Source organism: Cicer arietinum, chromosome 7 (assembly GCF_000331145.2).
Source record: "Cicer arietinum cultivar CDC Frontier isolate Library 1 chromosome 7, Cicar.CDCFrontier_v2.0, whole genome shotgun sequence".
Lineage (NCBI taxonomy): Eukaryota > Viridiplantae > Streptophyta > Magnoliopsida > Fabales > Fabaceae > Cicer > Cicer arietinum.
Window position 1 is genome coordinate 61,890,966 of NC_021166.2, and position 14,702 is coordinate 61,905,667.

General features: G+C 30.0%; 2 protein-coding genes across 5 annotated transcripts; one reads left to right on the forward strand and one right to left on the reverse strand.

The window, feature by feature from the left end:
• Positions 1-940: 940 nt before the first annotated feature.
• LOC101515324 (uncharacterized) lies at positions 941-5,475 on the forward strand. Of its 2 annotated transcripts, none has more exons than XM_027330816.2 (8): positions 941-1,095; positions 1,745-1,907; positions 2,009-2,047; positions 2,181-2,318; positions 3,494-3,633; positions 3,766-3,857; positions 4,377-4,492; positions 4,702-5,475. In XM_027330816.2, exons 1-8 carry the CDS (start codon positions 1,079-1,081, stop codon positions 5,110-5,112), a joined length of 1,116 nt encoding a protein of 371 aa, XP_027186617.1. In that variant the 5' UTR covers positions 941-1,078; the 3' UTR covers positions 5,113-5,475. The 2 variants fall into 2 exon arrangements, with proteins under 2 accessions (XP_027186617.1, XP_004515347.2); XM_004515290.4 differs by lacking the exon at positions 941-1,095 and adding an exon at positions 1,347-1,384.
• Positions 5,476-5,596: 121 nt separating this feature from the next.
• Positions 5,597-11,738, reverse strand: LOC101488616 (probable isoaspartyl peptidase/L-asparaginase 2). 3 transcript variants are annotated; one of them, XM_004515294.4, is made up of 3 exons: positions 11,453-11,719; positions 9,094-9,265; positions 6,725-7,207 (listed from the first exon to the last, which is right to left on the reverse strand). In XM_004515294.4, exons 1-3 carry the CDS (start codon positions 11,556-11,558, stop codon positions 7,114-7,116), a joined length of 372 nt encoding a protein of 123 aa, XP_004515351.1. In that variant the 5' UTR covers positions 11,559-11,719; the 3' UTR covers positions 6,725-7,113. The 3 variants fall into 3 exon arrangements, with proteins under 3 accessions (XP_073219479.1, XP_004515351.1, XP_004515350.1); XM_004515293.4 differs by having other exon boundaries at positions 9,094-9,319; positions 11,453-11,717; XM_073363378.1 differs by lacking the exons at positions 6,725-7,207; positions 9,094-9,265 and adding an exon at positions 5,597-6,325 and having other exon boundaries at positions 11,453-11,738.
• Positions 11,739-14,702: the final 2,964 nt, after the last annotated feature.

Sequence of the window (14,702 nt, forward strand, 5' to 3'; positions counted from 1 at the left end):
GAGTAGGGGTGGACATCGGGCGGGTATGGGTGGGTTCGGGCCTAAATGTAAACCGGCCCAATCCATGGGTTTGATGTTTTGGCCCAATTTCGTCTATATTTTAAATTGGGTATGTCGGGTTCGGGTGTCGGTTATGTATGGGCGGATAAAAATGGGTTAGATTTTATTGGACTTTTTTTGTTTTTTTTTCATTCTAAATTATTCAGTTTTTTTTGCTTTTATTTAAGAAAAAAAATCTGCTCTTTTATAATTTATTGGCCCAATCTGCTACCTAACTTATTTTTAATTGGGCTGAGTTGTTGGACTTGGTTCTGTTGTTGGGCTGGACTGCTTTTAAAAAACATTTGCCTTGTGGCTGAGTTTTTTTAATAAATTGACCTTTTTTTTTAATTTTTGGCAAGTGACTTTTTGTGTATTTTAAATTTATATATTAATATATAATATAAAATTAATAATATTAATATATAATATAAAAATAATAATATAAATCGGTCGGGTTCGGGTATCGGCGGATCCAAATTACTCATCCGAACCCGACCGTATAAACCCATATGAACCCTTATTTTTCACCCGCTTAACCCATCAACCCGAGGAAACCCGTCTGCAAATTTAAATTTTATATTGGGTCGGGCGGGTCTAATAATTATGTCCACCCCTACTTGACACTGCTAAAGATATTTGGGAATTGGGAATCAATGAGAAAGAAGTATCAGGGTTATTAATTAGTGGGCATAATGTAGGTGATCAGTGATGTTTTCTTTATTCCTGATTTGAGACACGACTTGCCAAGTATAGGACAACTTCAAAAAAAAAAATCTTACCATTACTTTCAACAAGATATGTGTTAGATTTTTCATAATGATAGATAACTAATCATGTCCACACAAATGTCCTTCAACAGAATGTTCATTGTCTTTGCTCCAGTTATTCTTCCTTTTTGTTTAAAGATTATTGGAGAGGATAATACACATTTATGGCATTGCTGTTATGGCAATTTGAGCTTTAAAGGTTTGGATGTGTTAGTTAACAAATAAATGTGTGGAGAGCCTCACAAAAACTGGAGCTTATTCACTTAGACATGTGTGGTCTTATAAGGTCTGAATCAAACAACAAAAACAAGTACTTTATGACTTTTATATGTGATTACAATAGGAAAGCTTTGAGTTTAGTTTCTCTCTTAGAAGTCTAGTGCTTTTGAAATGTTTAAGAAGTTTAAGGCACTTGTTGAAAATGAATTAAGGAATAAAACTCAGTACCTCTATTGTTTTTTATGAGTTTTGTAGTGAAAATGGTATCAAAAGACAACTCACAATTGTCTATAGTCCACAACAAAATGGAGTATCATGGATGAAAAATAGAAGATGCATGTTATTGTCATTGGTGTGTAAGTGACTTGTTGAGTTGGGCTTTGGTCCATTACTGTAAGGCTATATAAGTTGAGTCAATGTGAATAATAGAGTTACATTGTTGAAATTACTTTTGTACTTTGCTCACACAAATTTATTTTCCTATTATTTTTAAGTCAACATATACACATACATAATTTTGAATATTTGAATATTTTTTTAGCCTACTTAGATTTAATTATTTTTTAAAATAAAAATTTATTTCTATAAACATATAAAAAAACGCATGAATTTATTAAAAAATAGAGATAAAAAATAAGATCGTAAAATGAAGATTTATTAGTGTAATAAGGTGAAAGTGAATGCGGAAATTGGATTCACCCAATTTGCAATTGCAGCGTCTCTCTCATAACAATGGAGAATGAAGAAGAAGAAGAAGTGATAGGTGAAGTTGAAGCGATGAAATCTGTATATGAAAGCGATTGTATCATTCTCCGTTCCATTCCTCCTCACTTTCACTTATCCCTCAAACCCAGAACCGCCGATGTTCAATCCCACCAGGTCTTCTTCTTCTTCTTACCACCGTCCATTATTCCTTTTCATTATAATTCAGCTTTTTATTTTTTATTTTTTTAAATTTATATTTTTATCTTTCTTTGCAGTTTGTAGAAGTTGTTCTTGATGTACAAGCTACCCCACAGGTATCTTTCACTTGATTTGATTTTATGATATTATTATGTGCACTATTGTAAAATATGTGATTATTTAATTGAACCTCTTGTGTTAATTAGTAGTCAAAATCTCATGTACTTTTGTCTCTTTCTTGTGTGGTAGTATCCAAAAGAACCACCTTCTGTTGCTCTTCTGGATTGCAAGGGTTTGGATCAACAGAGACAAAACTATTTATTGAATCACATTAAAACTAAAGCCAATGAGCTCTCTCCTGGCTTAATGCTTGTAGCTCTGTGTGAGGTAATAAAATTATTGCTTTATTTTTTAAGATGCATTATTTGAAACAGTAATAGTTGTGCTTTTACTTCATATCTCTAGGTTCCTGTTTGTGGATAATAATCTTATAATCTATTGTTAGTAAACTCTATAATATTTTACTTTGTAAAATGAATTTTAGTTTAAAACTATTATCGGCAGAGAATAAGACTTGATGGTGAGACCAAATTGGTTGGTAGTTTAGGGATGGTTATAGAGACTCTGGTTATACCACTAAGTAGAAATTGACCCCCAGCCTAACTTGAATCATGATGCTTCGGTACAACGTGCACATATTCCACAGCTGCTTTGGTAGACCTGCTTCCCAAATGACTCACTTAGTTCCATCCTACCTTCCCTTTTGCCTCCATTTTTTCATATCCTTTGAAGCACTGCCACTAATACAGACACCACACATTACACTAACACATAGACACCAATAATAGGTTGAAAAAATAGAAATGATTAATGTAACTGCATGTGTCAGTATTTGACACCAACACATGTCATACACTAGAGTGGACACGGCTTCAATCTGAAGTGTCAGTGCTACATAGCTCATATCCTTCTCCCCACTTGTAACCACCCTAGGGCCAATTCCCTATTTGCTACATGACCATCATGTTATGCTTCAGATTCCCTTTTTGAATATCTCCCTTGATTTCCTGATCACCTGAGACCAACAATATGGTGCTATGAACCTTTCTCCTTTGGGGCATATCTTAAGTACATGAGGTCTATAAACCTATAATTTTCATTTGAATAATATTGTAATCGAGTTCCTTGATAGATCATTAATTAAACAATATATGAATCATTCTGATGGTTAATATATGAATAAAATTGTAACCAAGTTCCTATGAAGCACTGTTTTTTAATGTATATTTTGGTTACCTGAGGAATTTAGAAGACATAAATGAAGAATATTAATCACTGAAATGCTGCTTAATCTTGTGGGACTGCAGAATCATTCATTTATAGTCACTTCGTGCGTCATCCTGCTTTTATTTTCGGCTGTAATACATAATCTTTTGTTAGATAGTTTTGACTAAAACTTGGGATAGCAAGGAAATTGCAGAACCTGCAAATAGATTTATCACGTCAAATATAGATTTTTGTTCAATAATGATTGATAAATGATTATTGAAATGTACTTTAAGGAAGCGGCAGAGAAACTCTCAGCTATGAATCATCCTGATGGTGATTGTCCATTGTGTTTATTCCCTTTGGTTCCAGAAGATCACCAAAGTGAAACCTTGCCTTTTATGAAGTTAATGTCTTGCTTTCATTGTTTTCACAGGTGGGTTCCTATTCATTTTATCCTTCTATTCTATGTTCATTATATTAGATTTTTTTAGAACCTTTATGAGGTTATTTTTATCTTGGTATAACGTTACATTTTCAATACCCGATTTTTGTCCATGTTTGGCAGTGAATGTATCATAAGATGGTGGAATTGGCTTCAGAGTTCTAAACAAACAGGCTCTGCCACTTCAAATAATGCAGCTGCTCATCCTAATCATGGTATGGACAGCTGTAAAGTTATTTTTGACTACAAGTATAAATGTAGTTTTCAATATGAAATGATTCCTTTGTACAGTTAAAGTATAGAAGCTTGAAGGACTAATATGCTGTGTCTGAAAATCCTCATAAGACATGATTGGCTCCTAAATACATTAATAATTTTCCAAATTCAATTTGAGTTCAATGAATTGGTTGAAATAATAGCAGTCTAAAATATTTGTCGTTCAAGTACAACAGCTCGAGTTTGTTTTTCAATATCTATAGAAATTATTGCTTTGGAAGATAATCTTTGTTGACAGCTTAAACCGGAAAGCATTGCTATTCTTATGGCTAATTGTTTGAAGTGTCCTTGAGCCTGAGAGGCACCTACCAATTATAACACTTGAAAATTTTCTTCATTTCATCCACTCAAGTTGAATCCAATTATTTACATCTCAGACAATCTCTAACTAAATACCATTCAAATTCGTAGTATAATATTATTTTTCACGAGGAATTTTTGTGTATTATTATTATTAGGTAATTCTGAAAAATTGGAAGAGGGTGTTGGAAACTGCCCAGTTTGTCGCAAACCTTTTCATGCCAAAGATTTGGACCACGTGCTTGACCTAGTTGGCTCACATTCTTCAAGAGTGGTATGTTATTTGGCTCACCATAGCATAAAATGTAAATTAAATTTTCGTTATTGGTTTCTATTTGTTTGGCTACTATGGTCTAGAATCAGATGTCAGGCATAGTTGCAACCTTGTTGAATTTGCCTTTGGAATCATAATAATTGCATTTTCAGAATTAGTATCTTTAATGTTACTATTGAATTTAATCCCAATTTTCTTTTGGAATTCAGAGTTTGAATAATGATGAAGTCAATAACGATGAAATAATCCTTCAATCTGAGCATGAGATAATCAGAAAACAGAGGTTTGAAGCCATCTTATGTTTACAGACGGAGAACAATGGTTTGATTGAACCAAAAAAAGATTTAGTAATATTGCCCGGTATGTATCTTCCTCAACAAGTTACCGCGCCAGAGTCCACGTTGACCAAGGAACCCGACGAGATTGAGCAACACGAAAGAGATCCACCTGCAGTCGGGTCAGGAAAACATGTCAGCGGGACCTCAAATGGGTCTAGTTCTAGTGGGAACAGGAATTTCGGTGCGAGGAGGAATAGAGGACGGAGTGATCATCACTCCAGTTCGACTGCAAGACATCCAAGAAAACCCGTCCAACAGTGGGTTAGAAGAGATAATCCTTAACAATAAGCAATAGAAGTGATATAATATCTTTCACTTCTATTTATCATATTGCAAATACGAAAATCAGATTGAACCCATATTACTGGGACAAAAAACACTATCGACCCTAATATATATTATATGAATGTTTAGATTGCAAAGAAATGTATCAGAAGATTAGGAAAAGACAGGTAGAGGAGAGGTAGGTATTTTTTATTTGGAGGAATAGAAAGAAGCAAAATAAGGAAAAACTAGCACATTTAACTCATATTTAGTTTCCTTTTATATTTTACTATCATAATTTTGTTTTTGATTTTATTTGGAATGTTCCGTGTAATTTATTTTTAACTCGGCAATCAAATTACTATGACGTGACATTCTGCATTTTCTCACAATGGCATTTTCTTCTCTTAATGTTGAAGATTTTTTTTCTCTTACTTGAAACATTTAAGCACATCATCCAAAGCATGTACATACATTGCTAGAAAAACAATAACAAACTATAGGAACCTTGTAAACTCACAAGCTTCATATTCTGGAAAATATAGTACCAACAAGATAAAATACTAAAAACATGTATTTTATTTATACCATAATTGCTATCACTGAAAAAACAAAATAGCTAAACACTTTCTAGGACTAGGAAATACCAAATGACTAATGACTAGGACTAATAAACCTAATTAAAGCCTAAAACTCCATTAAAAAAGGAGTAGTAATATTTAGTATTTATACTTCTTATACTTGCTATTACCATATTCCCACCTCCATGAAGCCATTCTCTTCAGCACAACCCCTAAACATGCCATTACAATTACGCCCATAAGCCACTTCACCCTTACTAGACACAGCAATAAGACCAGCTTGTCCTTGATCAAGACGATGTTTGATGATAAAATCCACAGCTTGTTGAAGACTCAAACCTTGGTACTCCATAACTGCTGCTACCTCACGAGCAAGAGTGCTACGTATGATAGCTTCACCTTCACCAGTGCATGAGACACCGCAGACTTCACATGCATACGTGCCAGCGCCGATGATTGGTGGGTCACCGATTCGACCACTCATTTTGTTCGGCGCCGATGATTGGTGGGTCACCGATTCGACCACTCATTTTGTTCAGCGCCGATGATGTGGCACACCTTCCTTTACTGTCCACCACCACTATCCAAGCGCTTATTGGCAGACCATTCATTTGTAGTGAACTCTTGTCCGATGGAATTCAATAATCAAACTGCGCATTATCGTCCATCAAACAAATTGTAGTGCGAAATTGTTAGCTATATTTTTTAACATGATTAATGTATGAAATGCAAAAATTAAATTGAGAAATAAAAGGTAAGATGAATTATAAAAGCATATGATGTGAAACAAATGTTATAATATGACACAAATGTGTAATGTGTCAATCAATAGAGTTGATGGTTTATTTTAATATATTTATAATAGATATACGAACCCATGAAGACAATTTTACCCGCACAATAATACAAATTTGCTTAGTTTTACAAATGAGACTTGATTGTCTTGAAAATTACCTTAATTTTAGCTTACTTAAATATACTCCCCATGAGTCAAAAGAAAAATCAACTCCAAAATAGGTTAAGAATGAGTGCTTAATTAAGCTCGCAGATTAACTTATTGAATATGCGTTTAATTCAATAATTTACTCAAATACCCCTTTATTTTAGAAGGACTGAGTTCATCATATACATAACTACTCTCAATAGAAATTGTGCAAGACATGAGACCTGAAGGTAGGCTACATGCAAGATTCAAAGGTAAAACAAATATTAATAATCTCTATCAACAATATTTTCAACAAAAAATAATCTTTATCAACAATCAATCGCGTATAACACATAAATCATGGCAGGATGAACCAAAGGATATGCACAAAGTCAGATCCGAAAGTTGGTTAGATGAATGCTGGTCCTGCAGAGCTAACGAGAAAACAGCAATAGCTGCGGTGGTTGCTTGGACAGAGTACATTAAGTTCTTTCAAAATGAGATGAAAATAAGTTAAGCATGTTTGAACATCTTCATGCTGAGCCAATGGAAGTACACAGCAACCACAATTATAGGGAGAGTCAATGGCACTAAGAAGCAATAGTACCTATGAAATAAATACAAGTTAGGAAAATAAAGAGTGTTAACTCCCTTAACGGGAGAGGTAAGACTAATAGCAATGCTAATGATGATAGCAATACATTTATAAAAGAAATAACAATAATAAAGTATTTTTCCGGCAATGATATTAATTGCCACAATCACTTGCATAAAATTTAATCTTCATTTCCTATTGATAACAGAAAAAGTGATAAACTAACATAAGGTGTTAGTTATTTGGGATCATAAAGCCAAGCCAACATGCTGGACCAAGAGAGAAGTGGATACCTGATTAACTACTAGTAATTAACCACTATCCTCCTCGTCCAACATGTTTGCATAAAGAATAGCACAACAACCACCAAGCCTTATCTCAATAAGTAGGGTCGGTTACATAGATCAAACGAAGCCATATGTTCTGTCATATATCATATCTGTATGTCCTATCTATATCAGTATAGTCACGTTAGTGTCTTTATGCTCAGGGAACCTCTGAACCTATTGTCTCCTCTGTTTCGTAAGTTTTCTTGTTTATAGGATTTGGTTAAATTTTCTTCACCGGTTGATAACTTTCAAATAATTTAAAAGATTGCAATTAATCTTTCTTGAAGTGATAAAGAATAGGAGATGCATAAGATGCAAAATACTTGGTTCATGTTTAGTTTTGGCATTTCTATCACACATGACATTTACTGATGATATTTTTCTCTTCTCTAAGGCTAGTAAATCACAAACTAGAACTATAAATGGTCACTTTCAGAATTCTGCAGAGTATTTGGTTTGAAAATCCTTGAATTTAGACAATATATCCAAACTCCAAATAAATAAAGAACAACACTATCACAATAAAAGCACTCCTTTCAGTTATTATTACAGATTTGAAAATAAGCTAATTTAGATGTATGAACCCTCTCTTCTGGTTATAACAAGAAAAGTCAGCTGGCATTTGGATTCATAGAAATCACGATTCTCCTCTAGATTCCAGTCCACGGAACGTGTCATGATGCACTCTTCATGAACCAATTTTATGCTATGAGAAATCTAAATAACAGCAGCACTTGGCGAATTGCAACCCTAATCCTGAAAGGTGGACTATGTGGAGACTCCAAATGATGACTTTATTACACTTAATGTTGACTAAATAGAAATCTCCTTGGTAATCACATTTATGAGCCTATTCTTCAAAATATCAAAATCCTTTTGAAGCAGTGATTGGAGATGTAAGAAGTTAACTGAGTCGACTAACTGGGGTTCTAACTTATAAGCAGTGACAAATGCGACAACTTGATCGATTCACCTTCTCGAATGGAAAATCTCATAGCTGCTGATAGGCCTAGCCTATGTAGCACTAACACCTTGGATTGAAGGTGTGTTTGGTGTCCCATAAATGTTAGTGTCCAACACATGTACATTTAATCACTTCATTTTTTTAATGTTATGTGTCTGATGTGTCCATATTAGTGTTCCATAGGGCCTAGCATAACAATCTACTAAACCATTAACAATCAACAAAAAATCAAAGTACAACAACAATAAAGTATTTTCACTATTTTTCACTTGCAAAACAATAAATTTGAGCACTTTGACATTTGTACAACAATAACAACCAAATTATTTTCTCATTGTTAGATTCAACAACATAGTTCAAACAACATCATTAACCATATCAATCAACAAACAATTTAAATCCATATATCCTTCTTCATAGTTTGGCTTACTCTAAAAATAAAAAACAATACTTTTTTTTTTCTACCATCAAAGCTTTAGAAAACAAGAACCAACTAACATAAGGATATGAAAACACAGCTTATAAACTATTACCCAATACTAAAAATTGAATGACATGTGAAAGAAAATACATTGAATTGAATAAAGAAAGATTAGATTACTGACCAGTCATTTTGAAAGGAAGAGATGAGTGGAATGTTGGAAGGAGGAAGAAGCTTTGAAATAAGAGCGAGAAAGAAGTAACCAACAAAGAAAATAGACCCAATTGATACCAATAACCATCCCCATAATTTTGTCGCATCAAATGAACAAGCCATGGGAGTCTGAGAGGACCTTTCTACATCACACGGAGGAAGACGATGAGGCGCACGGCGAAGGACGTTGTGTACGGCTGATGAAATAATGGGTTGGGTGGACAAAAAAAATTGAACGTAAACTTATTATACTTTAAATTCTACCAATTAAAATTACTACTTTAAAAATAAAAACAAAAACTATTATATGTATATTTTGTTTGAGAAAATCACAATTAGATTTTCCTTACAAATTCTAGATATATTTGAGCAATATGTTATTAATATATAGTCAAATAAAGATTCCTAATATGAACCTAAAAAAAAAAGAGTGATGTGATTTTTACTAAAAACACTAGGAGTACCGATTGAAATTTTTTGAGATATTAAAATGTCCGTGAAATATCAACATACACAAATTTACACTAATTAGTATAAGTAAATAATATTTCTTTTCTTCACTTTGTTAATTTGTATCAACTTAATCTTTCTCTTAGTCATAATTCTAAAATAGTCATTGATGATTTTTTCACCTTTTGTCAAGTTAATCCCTCTGTCAATATCAATTAACTAACAGTTAACTCCGGTAAGCTAACATATGTAAGTAAATCTTGAAAGTTGTCATGTATACTACCTAATGGACAATAATATTAAGATATAAATTGCAACACGTTGTTGAAAAGTCTTATTTTCCAATATTATTTCCTTCCTCCATTGATGTCTTTGTTAGTCTCTAATAATCTCACAACATACAAATCTAACTCAAGTACCCTCTACATTATTTGAGGGAATTTATGGTAACACTTACACTTTTTTACCATGTCTTGAATGTCAAAGACATTAAGTGTGTCCACGTCGTACTCTTTTCAAACTTCTTTTTTTTTTCCAACCACTTACTTCAATACATCTTCGTCATTCCTAAAAAATGTACCTCTATGGTGAAGAATCATTGATATTTCAGTACTCATTATGCAGAACAATACAAAAATAAAATTCTATCCATTATCATCAAATAGAAGCAAAAAATCACTAATAAAGGGACAAATTGATAAAAAAAATCACTTCTATGTAAAGTGTGAGGAAGAAGAAGATTGCTGACTTAGTGTATCATAAAGAAAATATTTTTGAACTTTAAATAATTAATTTAAAACATATCAAAATAGTCCCCAACATTATTGAACAAAAGTGACAACATTCCATTACTAAAAAATAGAGGTTCAAGGCCTTTCATTCATTAAATTATGAGCAATAAAAATAATCTAATAGAAAAATGGTGACTGAGTATAAATAGAGCTTCTTTAGCAAGCTTATGACCAACACTATTCGTTTATCGTCGAATAAATATACTCTAAAATTTTGACAAACAAAAATAAGATCAATTCACTTCTTACTGATAATATCAAAAATAAAATATCACATTTAGAGTAATTAATATTATCACAATTTGCAATCAACCTCAGAGAAATTGTAAAAACTCAACTCACGAAACAAGTTAGTCCATTCAACTCACAAATATCGACAAATCAGTAACACAAAAGTAATCAATTTAGTCACAGACACCGTGCGAAGGCCCGTTTCTGGCCTCCCTAACTATCAGTAACACAGAAATGAAAAAAAATCAACAACAAAGTTAAACATCATCAATAACGACCATTTATAAATCAATGTAACAGCAAAAAGTTCAGTAGCACAAAAGTAATCAACAAATATATACTATCAAAGCGGTAAGAAACAATTTCATCTTTCAATTGCATTTAACAAAGAAACCTGACTTTTAAAATAGTCACAGACAAAAAGTAGTAAAACACAAAACATTGTACATATCAAATACATATCTGATTATAAAAGTATGTTTAACGACACACTTCTTCAACACATGACTTATGTCACCAGATTTATAACATCACATTACCTATGACTTATGTCACCAGATTTATAACATCACATTACCTATGACTAATCATTGCCAATCATGAATCAGTAAAAACATAGTAAAACCTAAAAATACAAATTGGTAAAAATGTTTAAACATCAGACCACAATCAACAAAAACAAACAATTAATAACAAAAAACAAAAAACAAAAAACAAAACCCACATTTTATAAATCATAAACAGATAAATCAAATCAACCCGAATGAAAAATATAAAAGAAATTCATCCAGTGTTATGAACCAAAAAATTGAAATATAAAAAGGTTAAAACTTTAGGGTAATAACATAAGAAACTAACCAGTTTGAGAAAGAGGTAGTGGTTTAGAAGGCAACTGAACCCCTTTTTGCGGTTTGCCTTGTTCCTGACCCTTGTTGGGAGCAGCAGCCGCTGCCGCAGTCGCCATTTACAGAACAAATAACAAAAACAACACTGCCAACCTTTTCTTATTCTTTATATTATTGTAGTGTTGTTTTAGGGAAAAGGAATTGCGAGAGAAGGAAAGGAATAGTGGAAATAAGAATCGAAATTATAATTCGTAAGATATAACTAATCTAATTTGTTAACAATGAACCACACCGCTGAAAATATAATTTATGAGTCACAATTAGTGTATTAAACTAAGATTTTATCGATTTATCTTCAAATAATTAAATTAAGTTAAATTGAATCATTTGATATTTAAAATTAAAATTTGGAAGTCATGACTAAACTAATTAGTTAATATATAATTGAACAGTCATATTATTAAAATTAAATTTTTTTATTCATAGTTATTTTAATTAGGTGACTAAATTACATTTGTGGTCCCTTAACTTAATTTTAGGTAACGTTTTAGTCATTTTTTTTTCTCCCGATTTAGTCCTTTTGTTCCTAACAATATCAAATAAGTATGAAAATATGAGTTTATTTAAAGATTTGCATTACGAATTTGATGAAATCTGTATTATATTGAAGAATATAATTAATTTTATGAGTTTCGATTGAATTTTTTTTTTTTTGAATTTTTGTATAAAAAAGGATAACATTGTTGAAATTTTAAAACATAAAATATCGAATTGTCACTTAAAATTAAAACAAATGACCAAGTCGGGAAAAAAAAAAAGATAAAGGACTAAAACGTTACCTGAAATTAAGTTAAGGGACCACAGATGTAATTTAGCCTTATTAGGTTATATTGAACTGTTTGATAATTAAAATTAAGATTTATAAGTAATAATTAGTCTAATTAGTTAAGATTGAATTCTTTTATCGACAAGTTTTAAATTTTAAAAATATAGTTAGTATAATTAGTTAAGATTGAATCGTTTGATTATCAAAATTATAATTTCTAAGTCATGGTTAGTCTAATTATGTAAGATTGAACCATTGGAGCAATAAAATTAAAATTTATAAGTGATATTCAATATAATTAGTTAACATAAAATTTGTTTGATTATAGTAAATCTTATTTAGTCTAGTTTTGTTGTTCTAAGGATTCATTCTTAATTAATTAGAATTATTATGTCTTAGAATATTAAATTTTGAGAATTCAACGGTTCAATCTGATAAATTATATTTGTTATGATTTAGAAATTAAAATTTCAATGATCCAATTATTTAATATTAAAGACTTAATTATAATTTTAATCTCTCTATTTTTACTAATTTACAAAATTGATTCTTTTATTTTAAAAATCGACAATTTTGGTCTCTCATTCTGACTTTTTTAACTAAAAAATGATGACGTGAGATGTTTTAAATAACATGATATATGATACGATAATGTAAAATAATTAACACCCATAAAAATAGAATAAAATGCGGTAAAAACTTATCTTTCAATTTCAAAAAATGTTCATATTTTTAATTTAATTAGTGAAATATGAATAATTAATGCATGTAGATTGTTCTATATCATAAAATTGTATGTCACGTCATTAAAAATATGTTAATTCTGTATTTTTTAGTTAAAAAATCTGAAAAATGGACTAAAACTGTCGACTTTTAAAATAGAGAGACTATTTTCATAAATTAGTAATAATAGACAGACTAAAACTGCAACTAAACAAATATTAAATAATTAGATTAACTATAACTTAAAAATTATAATTTCAACAATCCAACGATTCAATTTTAACTCATTAGATTGACTATGACTTATAAATTAAAATTTCGATGATCTAACTATTTAATATTAATAAATTAAATTAACTATGATTTAAAAATGATAATTTTTGACAATTAAACAATTCAATTTTAATTATTTAGATTAAATGTGGTTTCGAAAATATAATTTCGATTATTAAATAGTTCCATCTAACCTAATTAAATTAACTAAGACTTTAAAATTATAATTTCGATGATATGATATTCAAATCTTAACTAACTAAAAAAACAATGTCTTAGAAATTTTAACTTTTCATACTCCAACTGAACAATTTTTTACTACAATTAATAAATAAATGTTTAAATTATATAACACACGCAGAAATTTATATATATTTTTCTATTAGTCTTAAAAACTTTAACTAATGTGCTATAAATTAGATTTGGTCATATTTATCATAAGAATTATTATTTGGTGGCAAAGAATTAATATTTATATTAAAGGTCGAAGTTTCTATCCCCTCGTTGTAGCATTTTACGATTTAAACTTTATTATTTGGACATATTCAATTAAATAATAATACAATTTTTTTAAAACCTGTTAGCCTTATGGTAAAGAACTAGTATGTAAAACCAAGGTCGTTAAATTCTTATTGATGGTGTTTTTGGGATTTTTAATTTTTATTAAATCTAAAAAATCAGTATGAAAACAATAAAAAAATTCAAAAAATAAAATACAAAAATAATAAAGGAAACAAATTTAATACAAATTAATTAAAATTTGATTTAAAAATGAACAATAAATAAAAACTAATATAGAAAGAAACTGTTAATAAATAAAAACTAATATAGAAAGAAACTGTTAATAAATAAAAAATTAGATATGCAAATAATTAAAAAAAGTTGTTCATAAAAATTTAAAAATAAGATTGAAATGTAGTAAAGAAAAAAAAAATCCATCTACATAGTTGTGACTCTAGATCACTATCAATAATATAGATTATTTGAGGGTGACAAATTTAAGAAAATATATAAATAGCTACTAAAAAAAAATATAAACTACAGTTTCTTTTGACAAAAAAAAAATATTTTAGTAAAAAAAAGAAAGAAAAAAAAAAGCTACAAAGGAAAAAACTATCAAAAATACAAATTTATCCTCATTCAATTTTGTCACATAATTTTTTAGAGTAAACAAGTAAACTTGAAAAAACAAAATAGAACAATTTTTTTTTTGAAAAAAAATTTAACTACCATAAGGAAAAATAAAAAAAAAACTAAATACAAAAAAAAAAAACAATATTGTTTTCCTCATTTTTAATCATTGTAAAATTTTAGAAGATAAAAATCACAATTTCTTTCATTCAAATTCTTTGCACAACTTTTGTATTAGTCTCTAGCCATTATTATAATATACACAAATTAAAATCACTCATTCATATTTTTTTTTGTCAAATATATATTA